The 22,880-nt window shown below is 35.6% G+C and overlaps 3 protein-coding genes across 4 annotated transcripts in view; all 3 read left to right on the top strand.

Moving 5' to 3' along the window:
- Positions 1-4,752, top strand: part of map3k14b (mitogen-activated protein kinase kinase kinase 14b) — a 15,381-nt gene extending 10,629 nt beyond the window's left edge. The window contains exons 10-15 of the mRNA XM_016237175.1: positions 969-1,119; positions 1,652-2,374; positions 3,706-3,797; positions 4,167-4,281; positions 4,344-4,450; positions 4,538-4,752. Of these exons, the coding sequence (XP_016092661.1) occupies positions 969-1,119; positions 1,652-2,374; positions 3,706-3,797; positions 4,167-4,281; positions 4,344-4,450; positions 4,538-4,741 (1,392 nt within the window). The 3' untranslated portion in view covers positions 4,742-4,752. The remainder of the gene's footprint in view (positions 1-968; positions 1,120-1,651; positions 2,375-3,705; positions 3,798-4,166; positions 4,282-4,343; positions 4,451-4,537) is intronic.
- A 502-nt stretch (positions 4,753-5,254) lies between these two features.
- Positions 5,255-9,878, top strand: arf2b (ARF GTPase 2b). The gene is made up of 5 exons (XM_016237096.1): positions 5,255-5,350; positions 6,180-6,335; positions 6,575-6,685; positions 6,833-6,957; positions 8,843-9,878. Exons 2-5 carry the CDS (start codon positions 6,188-6,190, stop codon positions 9,002-9,004), a joined length of 546 nt encoding a protein of 181 aa, XP_016092582.1. The 5' UTR covers positions 5,255-5,350; positions 6,180-6,187; the 3' UTR covers positions 9,005-9,878.
- A 1,628-nt stretch (positions 9,879-11,506) lies between these two features.
- Positions 11,507-22,512, top strand: grb7 (growth factor receptor bound protein 7). 2 transcript variants are annotated; one of them, XM_016236807.1, is made up of 15 exons: positions 11,507-11,694; positions 14,414-14,579; positions 15,716-15,857; positions 16,118-16,274; positions 17,970-18,091; positions 18,208-18,282; positions 18,367-18,504; positions 18,607-18,717; positions 20,020-20,118; positions 20,200-20,280; positions 20,422-20,541; positions 21,355-21,412; positions 21,519-21,606; positions 21,686-21,779; positions 21,873-22,512. In XM_016236807.1, exons 2-15 carry the CDS (start codon positions 14,416-14,418, stop codon positions 22,017-22,019), a joined length of 1,596 nt encoding a protein of 531 aa, XP_016092293.1. In that variant the 5' UTR covers positions 11,507-11,694; positions 14,414-14,415; the 3' UTR covers positions 22,020-22,512. The 2 variants fall into 2 exon arrangements, with proteins under 2 accessions (XP_016092293.1, XP_016092301.1); XM_016236815.1 differs by lacking the exon at positions 11,507-11,694 and having other exon boundaries at positions 14,338-14,579.
- The last annotated feature ends 368 nt before the right edge of the window (positions 22,513-22,880 follow it).

Below are 22,880 nucleotides of genomic sequence, written 5' to 3'. Positions count from 1 at the left end.
TTTTTTTGCCCGTGGGGGGGACCCCCCCCCCCCCCCATTTTCCATTCATTTCCTATGGTCGGTAATTTTTGACCGAAGACCATGAGTGTGACTATTTTTTTTATGATCATTTAGCTTTTTTGAATCATGCCCTCAATTTTTTTGTGTTCACATACAAGGTGCCATAAAAGTCACCAAGTTTTGTACCATTCTGGTGAAGCTACGATTTTAAAAAATTCAAAATTTAAAATTCTCCGGTCAGAAGTGACCGAAGACCTCACAAGGGTTAAATAAAAAGAAGAAATGTAATTAGAATAGAGAGTGTTAGAGTTAGAGGGTCAAATAAAGATGGAAGAGATGTGTCTTTAGCCGATTCTTGAAGATGGCTCAGGACTCAGCTGCTCGGACTGATTTGGGCAGGTCATTCCACCAGGAGGGAACAGTTAATGTAAAAGTCTGTGAAAGTGATTTTGTGCCTCTTTGAGATGGCACAATAAAGTGACGTTCACTTGCAGAACGCAAGCTTCTAGAGGGCACATAACTCTGAAGTAATGAATTTAGGTAAATGGGTGTAGAGCCAGTGATGGTTTTGTAGGTAAACATTAATGCCTTGAATTTTATACGAGCAGCTACTGGTAGCCAGTGCAAATAGATAAACAGAGGTGTGACGTTCATTCTTTTCGGCTCATTAAAAATCAATGTTGCTGCTGCATTCTGGATTAATTGTAAAGGTTTGATAGAAGTGGCTGGAAGACCTGCCAAGAGAGCATTGCAATAGTCCAGCCTGGACAGAACAAGAGCTTGAGCAAGGAGTTGTGAAGCATGTTCTGAAAGAAAGGGCCTGATCTTCCTGATGTTGAATAAAGCAAATCTGCAGGACCGGATGGTTTTAGCAATGCGGTTTACCACCCCTCCTCATTCTTTATGAAGACTATTTTGAAATTGGACTGCTTTTGACTCTACTGTATGAAATGTGTTCTGACTGTCAGATTGTGAGTGAGCCGCCTCCTTTATGGGAGATTCCACCTGACTGTGACCCGCTGACCTGTGATGTCATCGAAGCAGGACTGGTTAAGGAGCCGAGAGAGAGACATTCGGCATCAGAACTGCTGCAAAAGACTGTGAAAGCACTCAGAACAGGTGCAAACTGTTTTTGGATGGTTATAAAATATGATGAAATGTGTTTAACATAAATAATTCTCATGTCAACAAATGTTTGGGATTGGTAATTTTTTTTTACATTTTTATATTTACATGAAAGAAGTTTCTTATGCTCACCAAAGCTGCATTTATTTGATCAAAAATACAGCAAAATTGTGAAATATTATTACAGTGTAAAAAGACAGTTTTCTATTTGAATAGAGTTTAAAATGTAATTTATTCCTGTGATGCGCAGCTGAATTTTCAGCAACATTACTCCAGTCTTCAGTGTCATATGATCCTTCAGAAATCACTCTAATATGCTGATTTGCTGCTTAGGAAACGTCTCTTCTTATTATTAATATTGAAAATAGTTGTGCTGCTTAATATTCTTTGGAAACCATGATCCTTTTTTTCAGAATTCTTTGATAAATAGAAAGTCACTTTTGATCAATTGAATGCATCCTTGCTGAATAAAATATTCATTTGAAAATCTTACTGACCCCAAACTCTTGATTTTATGCATATTTAGTATGTGGGCTCTCTGGTCCTGAGGAATCAGCTAAACAGCATTCATCATCTGCATTCGAGGACTGTCTGAATGTGAACTTGCACAAGACGCCTGTCCCATCCAACACGGAAACTCCAGTGAAAACAAGTCCTCCTGGCTTCCCAGAAGACCTCTCAGCACCCACAATCCACTGGGTGAGCACATGGAGACAGACGGCACCAAATGAGGATGATTCTGACTCCACGACGGAGGAGAGCGAGTGGGATGAAGATGCAGATATGAACAGACTAAGAAGAGACAAGATGAGCAGCAGGATAGACAGATACTGGGGTGAGGAGGAAAATAACGAGGAACAAAATTTTTCAGAAGATGACAGCGAGCTCGAATCAGATGAAGACACATCGCAGATCAATGAAAATGTCAAAGCGACAGATCAAACAGAGACTGAAGAAAGCAAAACTGATTATTTCATTGAAAAAAGAGTTGTGTTTGGAGGATGCGGTGAATATGACAGAAGTATTTTAGAGGAATCAGAGAGCTGGGATGGAGAGATCCGAAGCGTTGTGGATGACGAGGAGGTGGAGAGTGATTTGGAGAGTCTTCGAGAGCTTGGCAGCGATTGGGTGCAGGAGTGGGAGCCGTTTCTACAGCTCCAGACACTTTATCGCCCAAAAGAAGCTCAACTGCAGAGCGAAGACAGCTATTCGGAGTCTGAAGAAGAGTCGGTCATGCTGAGGGATAGTGGTGAGTTGTTGTGTGTGTGATTGATTTGATTCAAACTAAATATGTCCATTTCATCTTTGATGTCTTTCTTCTATGCACTGAAATAAAAGGCTAACGGAATATTGCTTTTCTTTTCCATACAATGAAAGTGAATGTGATAAAGCAGCAGTTCATATGACTTATGCACTATACTCTTAAAAATAAAGGTTCTTTATTGGCATCTATGGTTCCATGAAGAACCTTTAACATTCATGGAACCTTTCCATCTAGGAAAGAAAAAATATTTTGAGAATGTTTCACTGAAAGGTTCCTTGGGGAACCAAAAGTGGTTCTTCTATGGCATCACTGCAACCCCCCCCCCCTTTTTTTGGAACCTTTAATTTTTTTAAGTGTATACACTCCAAAAAAAATTTTTGGGTTGTTTCAACCCTACTTTGGGTCAAATATGGACTAACCCAACTTTTGGGTTAAAAATGTAATGTAAAAATTTAACCCAACAGCTGGGTTAGTCCATATTTGACCCAAAGTTGGGTTGAAACAACCCAGCATTTTTTTGAGTGTAGTCCAAGTCTTCTAAAGCCATACGATAGTAACTGATGATCTGTCTTCCTGATGTACATCCAAATGAAACATCGGGAAAAAAAAAAGTTAGGGCGGGACTTGGTTTTATGCATTAGTTTTTGATTGGATATCGAGATGGGGGCGTGGCAGTAAAAATGAATTCAGTCGATTGTGGAGGGGCGGGGTTTAAGCTAACTAAATGATTGGAGAAATCCATCATACATCACCAGTGGTGTGTAAATAATGTTATCTTAGTAACTCGAGGACCATGATTTTGCCACGTCGGATATGTTCATGGATCAACATCCTTGATCAACAACACTTAAAAATAAAGGTTTTCTGTGGTTCCATGAACAACCTTAAACATCCATGGAACATTTTCATTCCACAAAAGTTCTTTATAGTGTGAAAAGATTCTTTGGGTTTTTTAAAAGTTCTTCACACTAAGAAAAAAGGTTCTTTTAAGAACTGTTCAATGAAAGTTTCTTTTTGGAAGCTAAAATGGTTCTTCTATGGCATTGCTGTGAAAACCTTCTTTTAAAACCTTTATTTTGACCGTTGTTACATGTACCAATCTGATTCTGTGGATAAGGAAAAGAGTAGGTTTAGGGTTAGGTACTTGAAAAGGTTCTCTGTTTTTTCCCCCAAGATTATGATTTACATACACCTTTGCAGCATACTGTGTCTCAAACATTTTAGGAAATGCATCAAACAGCAAATGTAGCTCAAATGTTCTGATACAGAGTTTTGTGAATGTCAAGCACTTTTTATGCTTTTTTTTCTCTCCACAGACCAAAAAGGCACAAGTTTACATGATTCTCATGGACCGCAGCCTTTCACCTGCACCATCCGCTGTGACTCTGAGCAAGACCTTAGTGATGAGGTAAACCTAGGGTGACCATACGTGCCATTTTCCCAGGACGCGTCCTTGCCAGGATTTCTATATTGCCTAAAATATCTAGGTTTTGGCTTTGTTTAAAAAATACCTTTTTTAGTCAAAAATATGACTTCAAAATACCTCGAGAGCATTTTGAAAGCTTAAGGAACCGTCTGTGTGGTATTTTGATGTCACACACCGATTGATCTGCACATGCAAACAAAGCCAAAACCTAGATATTTTAGGCAATATAGAAATCCTGGCCAGGACGCGTCCTGGGAAAATGGCACTTATGGTCACCCTAGATAAACCTGCAGACAGAATCATGAGTTTTATGCCAGAACATCAAATTAACCCAATGTTCTTGTTTTACAGGACTCTGATGATTTAAGCTCGGGGGTCTTTTCCTCCTGTAGCACTGCAGATGGTCAAAGCTTCAATGTGGATTGGTCAGTGTCAACTGATCAGACGCCATCTTGCTACTTTGAAGGTAATTTTCATCATTTCAGGTGCTTCATGTGTTTGTGAGTATTGATTTGTGTATGTGTGCAGGTCTTGGCGTGGATATATGGGTTGAAGATGTAAGCGGAGAGAGTTTAAAGATCAGAGAGAGGCCTCAAGTGAAAATCGGACACATAGCTGTGGGAATCAGTGAACAGGTGAGATTTCATAATTATACATAAATAAGATTCCTGTAAACAGAGATTAAACAGCGCATTAAAACAGCATTTACTTCTTTATCACAGATATCTCTGAGGACCTTCAGTTTGGCCACCCTAGACGGGCGTCTGGTGTCTCCGGACACAGAAGTGTGCGAGTCAGGCATGTGGTTGCAGTGTGTCCCTGCTCCTGACGGCAGTCCCAGCTGGGATTGGAGGGTCAGAGACGGAAAACTGGAGCTGCAAGAATATGATGAACATTCAGATACCTGCTCAACTGTGGCACTCTAGCAAAAGTGACCGTTACAAAAGAAAAAGAACTGAGTTTTATACATCTCATTCCATTATTTTTGAGCTTTATGATGCTCACTTCACTTATTTGTGTAGTAACTTGTTTTTGGTTGAATTTTTAAACATTTTCAAAATTCTCAGTTGACTAAGCTTAATCATAATATTTCAAATTGTATAATAATTTTGATGCAAATGTACATTGTACATTTGTTGTGTTGATAGTTTTGTTAGGAAGACAACACTGTTTAACTTCAGTGCTATACATAATATACACTGTATAAATACTTTTATATAATATATTTTGTGCATGAAAACAAACGCTATTTCAATGCTGTGCAATGTAAACTAAGACGTTTACAGTCACTACAATAAATCGGAAGTTGCTGGTTCCTCATTTCCCAAATCCAACCGGATCTGTCGAGCATTCTGATTGGACCTCACTCGTAGAAGGCGGGATTATGTTTTGTTCTCCTAATCCGATTGGGCCGTTGTTTGTGATGGGCGGGGCGTATCAAGCCGGTGCGTTGAGTTGTAATATACGCCATTTTGCAGTGACAGCGGTGCGCTCAAGCAGTGGAGACAGAAAGCTCGAGAAGTCCCGGTTTAGAGGTGATTTTATTTCCCTGACTTCATGATAAACATTCTCACTTGTTGACGATTACGTTAAGATAGTTAGTCATTTATTAAACCGTTTTCAAATGACAAAATCCGTCATTTGAAGTGTCAGCTGGCTGCTCTTATCTTGTGTAGCTAACGTTAGTCGGCTAATTTGCTAAAGATGATTGGTTCATAAAATCAGTTTATTTGAGAAAAACACAGCCTTACTTTCCTCAAATAATATATATTAGTACTTAAAAGTGGCTGCGAAGCATCTTAAAGAATTGTTCGTGGGCAATAGTGTAGACAAAGCTAGTTATCCTGCTATTATGACAGAAGTATATGCCAATTAAAATTTATTTAGAAAATGATTAATGTTAATCTTACTTTTATGTCGTGTAGTAACTTAATTAAACTTTGGATTAAATGTGAATGCCCTGCCAGTCTGATAGTATTTCTCCATGTTATTAGACATTTATTTACAAAAACACAAAATGTGCCTTATGTTTTATAATAAACATTTAAATGACATTAAATTAGTTTGAAGTGTCTATCCCAGTATCCAAGACATATATGATGTTTGTCTTTGTATACTTTGATTTATTAAAAAAAATAAAAAGGTCTCTCTTGTCATATAATATCAGCCCATTTTATTCTTCCTGTGAACTTTTATGAAAATGTATGACTTTCTTTATTTAAAAACGTTGCATTGTCATTACAGGGTCTTGTTTTCTAACCCAGCATTAAATGGGACTTTTGAATTAAAGTCAATGTACTGTCATGCATGTAGTTTATGTGCTTTTTTAAATTGCTAATATATGTTTAACTCTTATTTTTGCAGTGTAAAGCATGGGGAATGTCTTTGCAAGCCTGTTTAAGGGTTTGTTCGGGAAGAAGGAGATGAGAATTCTCATGGTCGGTCTTGATGCCGCCGGTAAAACCACCATCCTGTACAAACTCAAGCTGGGAGAAATAGTTACCACCATTCCCACTATCGGTACGGCTGAAGACGTCATCTGTTATTTGTTTTTGTCAGTGTATGCTATCTTGAAAGCACATTCAAACACTTTGTCAACCTAACTATCTCACGGTTTGACCTTGACTTGTGCATCACGGTGCACAAAAGTCTTTTGTTCAGATTATCTGCTGTGCTTTGCTGTATATGTGTTGAATTTGTGTCTGAAATGCCCAAGCTTTAAAGTTATTTTCACCTGTTGTGTCCTTTGTGTGCTGCAGGTTTTAATGTAGAGACGGTAGAGTATAAGAATATCAGTTTCACAGTTTGGGATGTTGGTGGCCAAGACAAAATCAGACCACTTTGGAGGCACTACTTCCAGAACACTCAAGGTATGAGAGCCAAAAACAATCAGGATGAACGATTTGCTGTGCAAATGGACTGATAGAAATTTGCTTGAGAATTTTATAGGAGTACTGTAACAAAATCATGTTCAATGATTATTGTTGTAATGATTTTCCTGATATTCCTGGTGCCAGGTCTGATCTTCGTAGTGGATAGCAATGACAGGGAACGAGTTAATGAAGCCAGAGAGGAGTTGACGAGAATGTTAGCAGAAGACGAGTTGCGTGATGCTGTCCTTCTCGTTTTTGCAAACAAACAGGTGAGCATCACTTATCTGAGGTATCTTTCTAATGTTTAATGCAAATAATAAAAGCAACTGAGATAAATTGATTTATTAGCTTTAAAATGGAGAAGAAAATGTTTCCCATGCCCACTTGTGGTTTACATCAAAAGCAGTGTGTGCAATCAAGCTCTACAGTATTTTGGGATACATTTAATTGGTTTTAGACAGATGCCAACATGGATAGGTTGCATGACATTCTCATCTTAAAAAAAAAAAAAAAAACATGAATGAAATATGACTCAGACCACATTAAACACAGGTTAACCCTAAGAGATCTAGAGCTGCAGAATTGCATAAATAAAGCAATAAAGTAATACCTGACTTTCACTAAATATGGGTAAAACTACATAACAGTAGCTGACACTCTGAAGTTTTGGTGGGAAAAATGAATATTATCATGCTAAAGATACTATTCTTAACACTTTTGGAACAAGTTTATCTATTTACAAAGTAAATGTACATACATTTTACTATATGTTTTTAAACGTGCATAAATGTGTGACCAGTGTTTGGGCTGAGCATTAAGAATCAGTCTATCATTCGTTCACTTGTTTTTTTTATTTAATATTGAAAGTAGTAAAATGAGAAAACAGCTCCTTTTTTGTTTTTCCATTTTTGTTCAAGAAATGAAAAAAGAATTCAGCTTAATTTTTAGTTTTTCGTTCAGGGGTAGAAAAATGAATAAACAGCTTGAATATTCGAGTTTTACACGTGGGCGGGAATTAAACGCCCCTTTCTGCTGATTGGTCAGCCGAGGATCAAACCGTGCCGTCATCAGTTCTTCCGTAGTTCCGCGCGGCAGAATAATAGTCCTCCACTGCTGCAGGTGTACAGATTCTTGATACGTTTAATGCAGCTACATCTTTTTCTCAAACTTAAACTTTTACATTTTATTTAATTTATATATAAACTGTTCAGTGAATGGTAAACATTTTCTTGTTTTTTTTTAGATTTTTGTCATTATTGTCTCATTGATATAACAGCACATTTTTAAATGAAGTGATATTAAAATATTACATTTTATTTAATTATTTATTACAATATTTAAATGGACAAATAGTGACATTTCTTAACTTTTCATTGCTGTATCCTTACTGGTTGAAATATATGTATTTTTTAAATACATTTGTCTACTGAATTGTATTGTGAATTCATAACTGTCACTTACTATATCAAAAAATATTGCTGAACTTTTGCAACCCTAAGCAAGCACCCTAAAAGATTTGTTTTATAATATAATGGCTTCCTAACAAAAGTTTTAAGGGTGGAAAAAAAATACATAATGACCTATTAATTATTTGGTTTTCTGAGGTTAAAAGTGATATTTAATGTAAAATCTGGGTGTGATTTGTCATAAAAAAAAAATCAAGTTTTACTTCTTAAATATCCTGTTTCACTTGAATTTGTCACATTACGCAAGTAAAATAGATTGTGAATGCCATTTCACAATGATTTTACATGATACTGAATTGTATTGTGAATTCATAACTGTCACTTACTATATCAAAAAATATTGCTGAACTTTTGCAACCCTAAGCAAGCACCCTAAAAGATTTGTTTTATAATATAATGGCTTCCTAACAAAAGTTTTAAGGGTGGAAAAAAAATACATAATGAACTATTAATTATTTGGTTTTCTGAGGTTAAAAGTGATATTTAATGTAAAATCTGGGTGTGATTTGTCATAAAAAAAAAAAATCAAGTTTTACTTCTTAAATATCCTGTTTCACTTGAATTTGTCACATTACGCAAGTAAAATAGATTGTGAATGCCATTTCACAATGATTTTACATGACTCATGCGCATGTTGTCTGGCTGGCTCTGAATCTCTGCAATTTGATTTGTCTCTTGTTCATCACAGGACCTTCCCAATGCCATGAACGCAGCTGAGATCACAGACAAACTGGGCCTTCATGCCCTCCGTCATCGTAACTGGTACATCCAGGCCACCTGCGCCACCAGCGGAGACGGGCTCTACGAGGGGCTGGACTGGCTCTCCAATCAGCTAAAAAATCAGAAATGAGCTCGTCTACCGCCTCCAAATCTGTGTGCGTGTTGTCGTACGAAAGGGTAGGTGTGCGTGATGTGTGCGTGTGTCTGAGAGAGCGAGACACACACAGCTACAGTACTGACCCAGACTTAGACTGAACTCAGTATCCCATGTTCCCCTCTTTCATTTAGGTTTGGGCGTTGCTGATTCAGACTGTGTTTGTGTGTGTGCATGTGTGCATAGTTTATCTTTATTATGCACTTTAGCAAGAATGTATAATTTCTGTGTGTTCATGTGTGTATGAAGGCTTCTGTCTGTTTGCTCGATTTGGGAATGACCCTGGCGTGCCTTTTATACACACACATCTCCTCTTATCGTTCCACCTCACAAACTGTAATACGACTCATTGTTTTTTTTTTTGCTCCATACTGCACCACGCGTGGTTTTCACATGGCGAAGAAAGAACCAAGGTTGTCGTAATGAACCTGCAATAACCTAGTATCCCAGTATTACAGGCCTGCTGAATATACAACCCATACACTTTCCATATAGCATTTTAAATTGAGATTAAAAACATGCCTTTAGGAACCTGTATCTTTAGGAAAAACTGTGTTGTAACCTGTATCAGGTCAGGATCAATTCGCTCAGATTTCCACCGAAGCACCACTATCCTTGATTGTTCTTTTGAGTCATTTGAAAATCAGTTTTATTTTCGGCTCTTTGGCTCCATGTTTTAATTTGTGTCCGAATGTGGGTAGTGGAGTCGTGGGCAGATCTCTGGTTTCCTGCTGTACACTACCTGTTTCCAGCCGCCACACATACCCCAAGCACAATCACAGACTGCTGAACATTCCCCCTACCACCAAATTGTTGGATTTGATTTGAATTAAAAACATCATATATTAAATTTTTCTTTATGTTCATTTCCTGTGTCCTGGAGAATCTTGTGGGTTGTAAAAATGGAAGGATTCCAAAGTCCAGAGTTGCGATTAATCCAGTATTCTAAAAGTAATTTTTCCTAAAGAGTATTTTGGATCAAAGTAAAACACTAGCTTCAGTCAGTTTTGGGTCATATATGTATATATTAGGGAATTCATGTTTTATTCTGAAAAAAATAAAATTATGAAGTTTGGGTTGGAAACATTTTTTATGATTTTAAATGAAGTATCTTCTGCTCACCAAGACTGTTTATTTGATTGAAAAATATAGTAAAAATAGTAATACTGTGATATATTACAATTTAAATAACTGATTTCTATTTTAATATTATTTTAAAATGTATTACTGTGATCAAAGCTGAATTTTCAGCATCATTACTCCAGTCTTCAGTGTCACGTGATCCTTCAGAAATCATTATAATATGCTAATTTGCTGCTCAAGTAATATTTCTTATTATAAATGTTAAAAATAGTTATTGAGGAAAAATGTGTCCTAGTTTCTTCAAAATACTTAAACCTACTTGTGTTAATGCAATTAGTTGAATTAAAGCTGAACTCTGTATTATCCACAAATAGCTATAGTAACTTAGATATTTTGCTGGGAAATACATAATGGTAAATGTTTATAAAGGAAAAGAATAACATAGATGAGTTCCACCCTTAATCTGGTAAACCTGCGATGGAGAGGTGCATATAGGAAAGAGGTAAGAATTTATTTTGTAATTTCTAAGTACATTTTCTTTATAGCAGGTAAAATTAATTTGATATCGAAACTAATGTATTCAGTTATAAAAAAATATATAGCTTGACTACAAATTATCAGTGACTTTCTCAAAATTGCAGCTGTGGGGTAAAGTGTGTCAGATGCTACAGGTGAGCCGCGTTCGACGGCCTGAATCAGTGAAGGTGTAATCTGTGAAATCTTGAAAATTGTTTTGGAGCATTCACATATTGTGAATATGAAATATTTTCCTTGTTGGCTTGTCAAAATAAGTAGGAAATATTACTAGTTATTGCTCAATCATTGAACTTCCCAATGAGTTTCATTTTATGGCCCCATGTTATAGATGTTTTGTTCTAACTTCAGTTGACAACAGGCATGCTGAAATATAATTAGTAGCATATTAATTTGACCTAATTTCTTCGTGTCTAATGGACAACTTAAAGGGATAGTTCTCCCCAAAATAAATCTTTCATAATTTAAAGGGGTCCTATGATGCTGCTAAAAAGAACATTATTTTGTGTATTTGGTATAATGAAATGTTTGTGGTTTAAGGTTCAAAAAACACATTATTTTCCATATACTGTACATTATTGTTTCTCCTCTATGCCCCGCCTTTCTGAAACGCATCGATTTTTACAAAGCTCATCGTTCTGAAAAGCGAGGTGTGCTGTGATTGGTTCATGTCATTCATATTTTAAAGAATATTTGTTTTCGTCCATACAAAGGTCAATGGAGTCCAAAACAAGACTGGAACGACATGAGGGTGAGGGAATGATGACACCGTGATCATTTTGGGGTGAACTGTCCCTTTAAAAAGTTTTAACACAATCAATTGAAGCTCCAGCTCCCTGTCTGTAAGCTGTAGGCGTGACCTGCACCTGTGCGTTCATGAGCTCCGCCCACGCGTCAGGTGTTTCGAACGAAACTCGGCTGAAGTAAAGAGGATGTTACTCATGCCGGCTGGACTGGATGAAACACCCCACAAACGCTCAAACTTCAGCTTGTGTCACCATACATCGATACCAGACAACAACAACAACAAGTGGACGGTTTACATGCAGGTGAGTTATTTACACGTTTGTAACTGTATGACTTAAATTAAACTCTGCGTATGTCAACATATTAGTAGAACAGAAACTAAACTGTCAACTGCAAGAGACTCAGATTCATGATCTAAATTGACCCTGAGCTGTTAATACACCGTGTCCTAAAGGATGGTGTCAAGGAATATATTTTTATGTTTTGTTTCATGAGTTTGAACTACTGCAATACGCTTCACAAAAATGACTGGTACAACAATACTTTGATATGCCATGCCATATAGCAGTGGTTCCCAACACTGGTCCTGGAGGCACCCCAACACTGCACATTTAGCATTCTCTCACACACCAGTTTCAGATCTTGGAGTCTCTACTAATGAGCTGATGACCTGAATCAGTTGTGTTTGATTAAGGAGACATGCAAAACATGCAGTGTTGGGGTGCCTCCAGGACCAGGGTTGGGAACCACTGCCATATAGCACTGAGTGATGGGGTTAATTCAGGTCAAAAACAATCATTTCAGTGTCAAACTGTCGTCCAAATTATGCAATTCACTCTCTAATGGCGTTTAGTTTACTTTTTAGTTAGTAATCTGTACATCTAGAATAGTGATTCCCAAATCTGCCTTGTTAAACTTATTAAAAAAAACACATAAAAATGGGTAAAATTATTAAATGTGTTAAATGTCATTATTGCAAAGAAACAAACAAATGTAAAACAGTAGTGTGTGCAAGCTTTATAAACGTGTGTAGGCTTAGATGTGTCTCGTTACATGATTATATTTGCTAATTGGTCTTTTTTTATTTAATATGAGTGATTTAGTGTTGAATAATATCCAGCAGGATGTAAGTTAAAGGGATAGTTCACTCAAAAAAGAAAATTACCCCCTGATTTACTCGCCCTCAATCATCCTAGGTGTATATGACTTTCTTCTTTCAGACAAATACAATCAGCGTTATATTAAAAAAATGTCCTTGCTCTCCCGAGTTTTATTATGGCAGTGAATGGGTGTTGAGATTTTGAAGCCCAAAAAAGTGCATCCATCCATCATAAAATCTACTCCACACGGCTCTGGGGGGGTTAATAAAGGCCTTTAAAAAAAAAACTCGGTGAGAATATGGTAGTCTTGCGAGAACAAGGTTTTGTTTACAGCAAAGGAACACCAGTCTCTTGGCTTTTATTGAAATCCTCGTTTTGTGCTTTGAATTCGTGACCGGTGTTTTGTTTTGCACTTTCTGCATTCGTCACTTCTCACAGGAGCTTATGCCTACGTCCTACGCCATCCGCTGGAACGCCTCTATCTCAAGAACGTGAGTACGACAGTTAGCGGAAGCTTGAGATTACGGTTTATAAAGTTTTAAATATGGATATATTAATCACACAAACACATCGATTCGCTTCAGAAGGCTTTTATTAACCCCCCGTAGCCTTGTGGAGTATTTTTTATGATGGATGGATGCACTTTTTGGGCTTCAAAGTCTCAACCACCGTTCACTGCCATTATTAATCTTAGCAAGAGTCAGGACATTTTTTTAAAATATAACTCCGATTGTATTCGTCTGAGAGAAGAAGTCATATACACCTAGGATGACTTGGTGGGTGAATAAATCATGGGGTAATTTTCATTTTAGGGTGAGATATTTCTTCAATAGTAACCAAAAAAAATAAAATATTGACTTCAGTAGTTTCAGTAACGTTAGACTCAACAGCTGCTTTATTACGTGTTAAAAATATTAACCTATTTAAGTTTGCATGTACTTTTAATTGATAAAAGGCCGTTGTTCTCATCATTTGTCGATGCTATATTATACTACACTTCTTTTTAAACATCGGTGATGAAACAACATCAAAGCAGAACAAACACAAGCCTATCATGCAGAAGACAAAGAGACGGGTGCACAACTGCTTGCACTTTCATTTCTCCAACCTGTTTGACTGCCATCACGTTTGGTTTGTGTTTAACCTGCAGCCTCTCTGAACTGGTCGTTTCTTGATGCATGTTTAGGAGAAACCCACAAATGCATTTTCTCTTTGAGCATGAAAATGTGGTCTGTGTGGTTTACCCTCTTTGTTATTTGATGTAAGTAGTGCCCGCAGCCTTGTACAGGGACAATAGAGCTTTATTTGCAGAGAGTGACAAGATAGGTACAAGATAGTGTGTCAAGTGCGTTAGGTACAGAAAAGAAAGGAACTGTGTGTTATTTGTTTGTGTGGTTTCATAAATATTAGCAAGTATGATTAGTTGATTGCTTTTCAACCCGAGAGCACTTTGTGTGTTTAGCAGACAGACTTGCTGAAAAGTGTTGACATGCATTTGTTTATCATTTGTTGGTTGAAGAGGTGAACGGTTGAGTTTCACTGCCAGCTTCCTGGTTCACAAGTTCTTCGTTTGTGCGATCAGACGCAGTCAACATATGAGTGTCTAGTCAACAGTTCTGTTTCCTTTAGCAACAGCGGATAAAAGATTAATAACAAAAGGTGTGACTGAAAGCCTCGCTTACACCGATTTGGCACACGTCATTGTTTTCTTTTTGTTCTTGGCTGAAAATCAGGTTCTGCCGTGTTGAGTAAAATCTATTTTTGGGAAGGGAAACTGTTTGTACAAATTGAGTATTGTTGCGACACGTGGATGGTGTAGAGTAGCAAATAGTTTGGTATATGAGTCACACCTGGAAGTGGTCAAATTATTTTTTTACGTCTGATTTTCCAAACGGAGCATTCGTCTCGTGTCTCTCGGCAGTGATGGAGGTGAAAGGCTGCAGGTCAGAGGTGGAAGTGTTCAGGAGGTCGACGATTGAGACCGTGTCCAGAAGAGATTCTGTTTCTGTGAAATGTTCTCCAGCTTCCCAAAACCTTCAGATGTCAACACCTCGATCGATCCCTCTGACCATCAGAAACACTCACAGGTAACTCATGGCACTTGGTGCTTATTGTATTATTTGACTGTGGTTGAAAATTTGCTTAAAATACAAACTGTAAAAAAAAAAAAAGCTAGCAATGCCATAATTCTTTTACATTAACTTATATTTTGCACACAGTTTTATTTCATGAAATTTATTTTATTTTATTTTAAACTATAGCAATTGTGTATAACCAGCTTCAAAATGTTCCAAGTTGTGTTTTCTAATTTATATTTTATATACATAATTTCTTGAAATATAATTTTAATTTAGTTAAATTTTATTTTAAACCATAGCAACAGTGTGTAAATGGCTTCAAAGAGTTCCAAGTTGAATTTAAAGATGTTTAAGATGTTATTTATATTTGAAGATGTTATTTATTTTAAATGCTTTTTTTTTCATTCAGTATAAATAATTTAATTTAATTTTTTTATTTTATTTTAAACAATAACTATATTGTATAAACCGCTTCAGACAGTTGCCAGTTGAGTTTAAAGATGGTATTTATGTTTAAAAATTGTATTATATTTTAAATATATAATTTTATTTAATTCAATATAGATTGTATTTTATTTTGAACTATACTAGTGTATAAACCGCTTCAAACAGTTCCTAGTTAAGTTTAAAGATGTTTAAGATGTTATTTATATTTGAAGATGTTATTTATATTTTAAATACATATTTTTTTCATTCAGTATGAATTTTATTTTATTTAAACAATAGCAATATTGTATAAACAGCTTCAGACATTTGCAAGTTGAGTTAAAAGATGTTTAGTTCAATATCAATTATTTTATTTTTTTAAACTATACTAATAGTGTATAAACAGCTTCAAACAGTTCAGATGTTATAACAGATGTTATTTATATTTTAAATGCATAATTTGTTATTTTATTTTATTTTACTATAGAAACTGTTCCAAGTTAAGTTCAAAGCCCTGTTTACTATGAGTACACGTTGTTGGTCTTATTGTGATGGTTTATTTAGTGTTTATTTGATCAATTTTAGCAAATGTTCATCAAATCCTGCCTCACGTTTAATCTTGTTAAATATCCTGTTTCAGTCAGAAATATGTCAGAAAGATTACGGAAACAAAATGTGTTGACATGTTCTTCTTATTCTTCCTTGTCTTGTGATTTTAGCATTCCAACTAAAAGGGAGTTTCGAGCTTCATCTGCACCTCTGATTCCCAATCCGTTTCCGGAGCTCTGCAGCCCGACTCACTCCCCGGTGCCGACCGGATCTCTCGGCAGGAGGGATCCCCCCTCCAACAGCAGCACACACGTAAGCGTGCCTGGATGGTTTAAGCTCTGACACAAATGACAGACAGTTGCCTGTGGCGCAGTGAATTCACAGTAGTTATAATAGGTGATCCTCAGGGGAAAAACAAGGGCGTTCAGTTCATAGACTTGTCAATAAAAATACACAACACAAGCACATTCTTTGGCACTCAGAAAAGTTCATGACCTTAAACAAACAAAACAAGAATGAAAAGTCTCATGCATTTGCGTGCATCTTAATCAGATTCTTGTGTGTTTTCGTAGGTGCTTCGGGTTTTTGGGGACGCCACACACAGTCGGTCGGTTTTGGTGACGTCTGGGACGACAGCGCATGATGTCTGTAATATGTTAGCGCAGAATGCACACTGTACAGATGAGGAAAGCTGGGCTCTCATTGAACATCATTCTGCTCTAGGCCTGGGTAAGACTTGGTGTTATTGCACTAAAATGACATAATGCAATTGCTGATACACTTCTAATACTCTATTGTGAGTTACATCTTCCAATGCAAATCCTTTCATAATGTGATGTAAAATCTCATACTTCACCTACAAAGGAAGTCTGATAGTAATAAGGTTTGTATTGGAAAACAGTGAGTTGCTGCTTTGCATTCACTTTGTTGTTTGCATGCACTTGATTTTGCACTGCAAAACAAGTAACTATCTAGTGTTTTTGCTTTTGACAACTCGATAATGTAATTCCACTTTCATGCCTCATTGTTTGGACAAAATCCACTCAATTCCATCGCAAATGCCACCTTGTTTGCGTAGAAATAATGCTAAGACAAAAGCTGACATGTCTCATTGTGCTTTTATGATGAGTGATTCTTTGCTGAAAGAAATCATGCACAGGGGTGTTGTGGAAAATAGCATTGAAATGAACACAACCAACGTGTTATACAGGCTTTTACAGTAGCTCTAGTTGTGCTTTTGACAGGTGCTGGATTGGACGAACCTTTGGTTTCGATGAATGACAGCTTAATTAGTAAAGTATTTAGCAACATTTTTTTAAATAATTGTTTTACTAAACCTAGAGAATTTTAATTTAATGTTTAATTTAATTTAGAATTTTTTATTTAAATGCTAAATATTATTTGTATGTTATTATTTAATTTAAAGAAAATTAATTTAAAGGTCCCATGGCATGAAAATGTCACTTTATGAGGTTTTTTAACATTAATGTGAGTTCTCCTAGCCTGCCTATGGTCCCCCAGTGGCTAGGAATGGCGATAGGTGTAAACCGAGCCCTGGGTATCCTGCTTCGCCTTTGAGAAAATTGAAGCTCAGATGGACCAATCTGGAATCTTCCCTTTATGTCGTCATACGGGGAAAGGTTACCTCCCCTTTCTCTGCTTTGCCCGCCCAGAGAATTTGGCCCGCCCATGAGAAAATGAGCTACTACCGTGCGAGGCGAGCGCAATATATATTTTTTCCCTCGAGAGACATCATGGCTTGCAAACGAGCGAAGCATGGCAATTGCCCCGCCTCTCCCCTCCTCATTAGCATTTAAAGCTACAGACACAAAAATGGCACGTCCTAAGGAAAGCTCATTGTGGGACTGGCTTGTAGTGGCTGAAATTCTGCACCAAGGCTGAGTTTCGGGAAAGAGACTTCAGATACAGTACTAGGGACCACTTAGGCCTATATAAAAGCATCTAAAAAGCAGCATGTCATGGGACATTTAAATTAAAAAAAATTAAAATTCAGTTTTTCAATTTGTAAAATTTTAGTAAATGTATTTTTAATTTAGTTCAACTTTAATAAAATGTGGTTTAAAGTTTAATTTAGTAAAAAATTGTATTTAAATGTAATTTAATTAGAATTTAATTACATTTTAAAATTTTTATTTGAATTCCGTTTCGATTTAAATTAAATTAAATATTGTTTTAAATTTTTAATTGAAAAAAACTTTAATAAAATGTAAGTAATTTAAACTTTCATTGTTTTAAAGTAAGAAATTTGATTCATTTTAAAAATGAACCATATGTATCTTCTTAATAAAAGCTTAAATCATGTCATCCTTTATGAATGGTTTAGTTTAAAGCCTGTAGGTAAGTGCTGTATGAGTAGTAGCATTTGCATTCAAACTGTGCGCTTGTTTTTTTTTGTTTTTTCAGAGCGCTGTCTGGAAGACCATGAGCTTGTGGTGAAGGTTCAGTCATCCTGGCCAGTAGAGAGTGACACAAAGCTGATCTTCCGCAAAAACTACGCCAAGTACGAGTTCTTCAAAAAACCTGTGGTATGAAAACTTGTTTGTATAGAAATGTTCACAATCCTTTTAACTTAAGTGATGTTACAACTAGCAAATGTAGACCTCTTTAGTAATATTTAGTTTCTTTCCCCCCCGTTATGCAGTTATTTTTCCCGGAGCACATGATCTCTGACAGCGCTGATGTCACTAAAGGCATGACATCATCAGAGCTGGTGCAGGTATGATGATCTACAGCTTTGAAAAAAAACATAAAAATGGCAATTTTATTGTCTTCATAACACTAGTAAATGTCTGTCTTGTAGAATATGGTGAAGAGCGGCTCCTGTCCAGAGATTCAAGGCTTTCTTCATGTGAGAGAGGGCGGTAAAAAGTCCTGGAAGAAACTCTATTTCGTTTTACGACGCTCTGGATTGTACTGCTCTAACAAAGGACAGTCAAAGGTGCCACACACAAAAACACATTCACACACACCCACAACGTGTAAAGTGTGTATATACACATAAACATACATATCAAATCTGGATGCGTATGTATGTTTGTAGGAACCTTGGCACCTGCAGTTCGTTGGAGATCTGGAAGATCTGAATGTGTTCACAGTGTTCAATGGCCGTAAACTTTACGGGGCTCCGGGAGAGCATGTCTTCTGCATTAAGGTAGCCAATAGGAACAGAGTATCAGTGTTATTTTAGTATTAATTTTATACTATAGGCTGGCGATACATGGGGCAACTTTTTGAGCAATTTTGCTTGGGCCCTTTCCCACTGAGAATGGGTAACAATTTCTGTCTTGATACTTTAGATCGGTCATGGGCCCTGTGTCTCGCCTTGTTGCCCGTTGATGGCAACATTAACCAAAGTTGCCTAGCAACATTGCTCAGAAAGTCGCCCCGTGTATCATCAGCATATAGTCCTTATACATATTTTGAATTAATTTAGTATTTTTATATTTTCGTTTTATTTTTTAAATTTGTTTAAATTATTTAGTTTAAAAATATTTGTGTTTTTTTATTATTTTTAAAATATTTTAATTTTAATTAGCTTTTTTGTTTTAGTGATTTTTTTTTTGTCAAATAATTTTTCAATTAATTGCCAGAGCAACATTTAAAATTTGTTTGTTTTTAATCTATATTATATTATATTATATTATATTAGATTAGATTATAGTTTTATTTCCATTCATAAAAAAATGGCACAGTGTCCATTAATCACAGTAACTTATGCTAAACCACATAAGTTGATGAAAGCGATAAATAAATTTTTAGTTATTTTGTCCTATTTATTAATGTTTATAAGCTTATATATATATATATATTAGTGCTGTCAAATGATTAATCATGATTAATCGCATCCAAAATAAAAGTTGTGTACATATGTTTGTATGCTGTGTATATTTATTATGTATATATAAATACAAACACATGCATGTATATATTTAAGAAAAATGTTGTTTATATATTAAATATATTTGTATAATATAAAATATAAGAATAAAAATATAATAATGTATATACATGTAAATATTTTTAAAAATATATACTCTGTGTGTGTATTTATATATACATAATAAATATACACAGTACTCATATGTTATGTAAACAAAACTTTTATTTTGGATGCAATTAATCGTGATTAATTGTTTGACAGCACATATATATATATATATATATATATATATATCATATTAAAGCTATATTTTATTAGTGCTATATTTTATTTGTAGCTGTATTTTATTTAACGAAAACTATTTTTAATAGTTTGTTACAATTTTAGTGAGAATTTATAAAAGCAAATCATAAAGCAATTTTTTAAATTAAAAATGCAGTAAGTTTTCTTTTCGGGTTAGAGTTGGTCTATAATAGTGATAATTTGCTTCACATAACAGTATTAGAAGTCTATGGTATTTCCTCATGTAGACAGCTAAATGAACATGAATATGTGTTTGTATATGTACGGTAGGCCTCAAAAGACCGGTTTCGCTGTCAGGATTTGAAGCTGATGTGCGCTGACAGTGAGCAGAGTCGTACGTGCTGGATCACGGCCTTCAGATTGTTTAAGGTACATGGACACACACACACACACACGGACTCACTAAGAAAACTAGTTCCATCTGAAACCTGCAGTGTGTGTGTGTTTTAGCATGGGAAACAGCTCCAGTGTAATTACCAGCTCTCCCAGTCCAGCGCCAGACTTCACAAACCATCACGACCAGACTCCAAGGTACAGGAAACATCTACCAAGCTTTAAAAAAGTCCATACGACTTGTGCACTATATTCTGAAGTCATACTTTGGCTGTGTGTGAGGAGCAGACTGTTAATGTAAGTTATTCACTGAGTTTCTCACACACGTGTCTTCATCAGTATACAGACCGGGAGGAGTCGATGGTGGCCATGGATTTTTCAGGGACGAGCGGTGGTCGAGTGATTCAGAATCCACATGAGGCCCAGAATGCAGAGCAGGAGGAAGGACACAACTGGCGGGTGTGTGTGTGTGTGTGTGTGTGTGTGCTCAAGAGAAACTATGGAATTAATTTTTAAACAGAATTCATGCTACACACATATATATGTGTTTTTCAGACGTTTGGGTCCGTAAAATATTTTCATGTTTTTAAAAGAAGTCTCTTCTGCTCGCCAAGGCTGCATTTATATAATCAAAAATACAGTTAAAGCAGTCATATTGTGAAATAATATTGCAGTTTAAAAATAACAATAATAATAATAATAACAATAATATTTTAATGCATTTTAAAATGCTTCATATATTTTTGTGGAAACTGATTAAAAAAATGTTCAGGACTGTTTAATGAACAAAATTTAAAAGAACAGCATTTATTTGAAATAGAAATATTTTGAAACATTATAAATGTCTTTATTGTCATTTTTAAACAATTTGATACATCCTTGCTGAAAATAAAATGTAAAAAAAATTATATATATATATATATATTATACTACAAATATTATATACATTCTATATAAAATATATATATATATATATAACATTTTTGAATTATATATAATTTTATTGAAATGTATAAAATATGTATAAAATTATTATAATTAAATATTACATATAAAATTATATAATTTACATATAAAAATATAAATAAATATTAAATATGAATTATTTACGTTCTAATAAAATATGAAAATTAAATGAAAATGATTATAAGTTATTATTATTATTATTATTATTATTACAACACATTTTTTGGTCCAAAAAAAAAAAAAGTTGGTCAAATCGTTTACTCAGCTGTGTAGATGTTTCTTTAGTGGGGTGTTTTTGTGTTTCAGAAGAGAGAAGCGTTACGTCACAGTTTACCCACCAGCAGTCACGGGTCACAGCTGTCCGGTGAGTCTCACCTCAACACTGCCATCATATCAAATCTATTTTAATCAACAAGAAAGAAGCTCTCATTACTAAAAGCATCTCTGTGTGTGTGTGTGTGTGTTTACAGCGGTTCATCAGGTTCAGCCGTGGTTCCATGGGGGCGTGTCTCGAACTGAAGCTCAAAGGCTATTGGAGGAGCAGGGTCAGGTGGATGGGTAAGAATCACCAGTTCTTTGACTGTCATATACGTTTGCCGTGTACAGTTGTGTTTATATCATTTTCTCCTGTCTGCAGGATGTTTTTGATTCGTGACAGTCAGCTTCACGCGCAGTGCTTTGTGTTGTCCTTGTGTTATAAACTGAAGACCAAACACTACCTCATCATTCCCGTAAGTCTTTCTTTCTCATTGTGTGTGTGTGTGTGTGTGTGTGTGTGTTTTTACATGAGACGGTTTCATCTTGACCTCTCTTTCTCTCTGTAGTTAGAGCAAGGAGATAAACAGTACTACACTATGGACGATGGTGTCACACTGTTTACAGATCTGCTGCAGTTGGTGGAGTTTCACCAGATCAACCGCGGCATCTTACCTGTGTGTCTCAAACACCCCTGCACTTGCATTGCACTCTAAACCTACACCTTTGACCTCTTCCTCAAAACTAGGATCTAAATGACCCAGCACCAGTCTACAGACCATGAAGGTTTTCATTTTACGACTCGCAGTGGATGTCAGGACATTCACTGTTTTCCATAATCCAAAAAAAGACTATTTCTATACATAGTAATTCTATTTATATTTGATATACCTCTAGCACACTTTAAAGCTCTTTAATATTCTAAAAATACTCTAATAGTTTATGGACTATTTGTTTACAAGCTATTTGTATTCATCATCCTTCTATCCGGGAATGTTTCTGAACCGGAAAGTGCACAATCATGTGGGAACTTCCTGCTATTCCTTTCTTCAACACTGGGCGACGCACTGGTGCTTGGAATGCTTTACTGTCCAGGAATTCTTCATTTATGCAATAGTCATGCAGGGATACATTAATGCATATCTGAAGTTGCAGAAGGAGGCGATTTAAATGTAGCAGATCTATTATTATTATTATTAATAATATTATTTTTAATTTTTTGTTCAACACTGTCTAATTTATGGGTGTTTTTTTTTCATAATACTGATGTTTAAGATCATTGAGACCAGTTTACGTTTGCTGTATTTTATGTTTTTATTTACTTGACTCTATTTTATCATTGTTCAATACTTGTTCTGGTTAACAGTTGTGCTTGGTTGTGTATATGTAGTTTAATTCTGACCAAAAGTTTTCAAGTTTTTTATTATTATTATTAATAATATTATTTTTAATTTTTTGTTCAACACTGTCTAATTTATGGGTGTTTTTTTTCATAATACTGATGTTTAAGATCATTGAGACCAGTTTACGTTTGCTGTATTTTATGTTTTTATTTACTTGACTCTATTTTATCATTG

This window comes from Sinocyclocheilus grahami, unplaced genomic scaffold (assembly GCF_001515645.1).
Source record: "Sinocyclocheilus grahami isolate Dianchi unplaced genomic scaffold, SAMN03320097.WGS_v1.1 scaffold19.1, whole genome shotgun sequence".
In the NCBI taxonomy this organism is placed as follows: domain Eukaryota; kingdom Metazoa; phylum Chordata; class Actinopteri; order Cypriniformes; family Cyprinidae; genus Sinocyclocheilus; species Sinocyclocheilus grahami.
The sequence above is the reverse complement of the archived record's forward strand: the minus strand, read 5'-3'. Positions and strand labels throughout refer to the sequence as shown.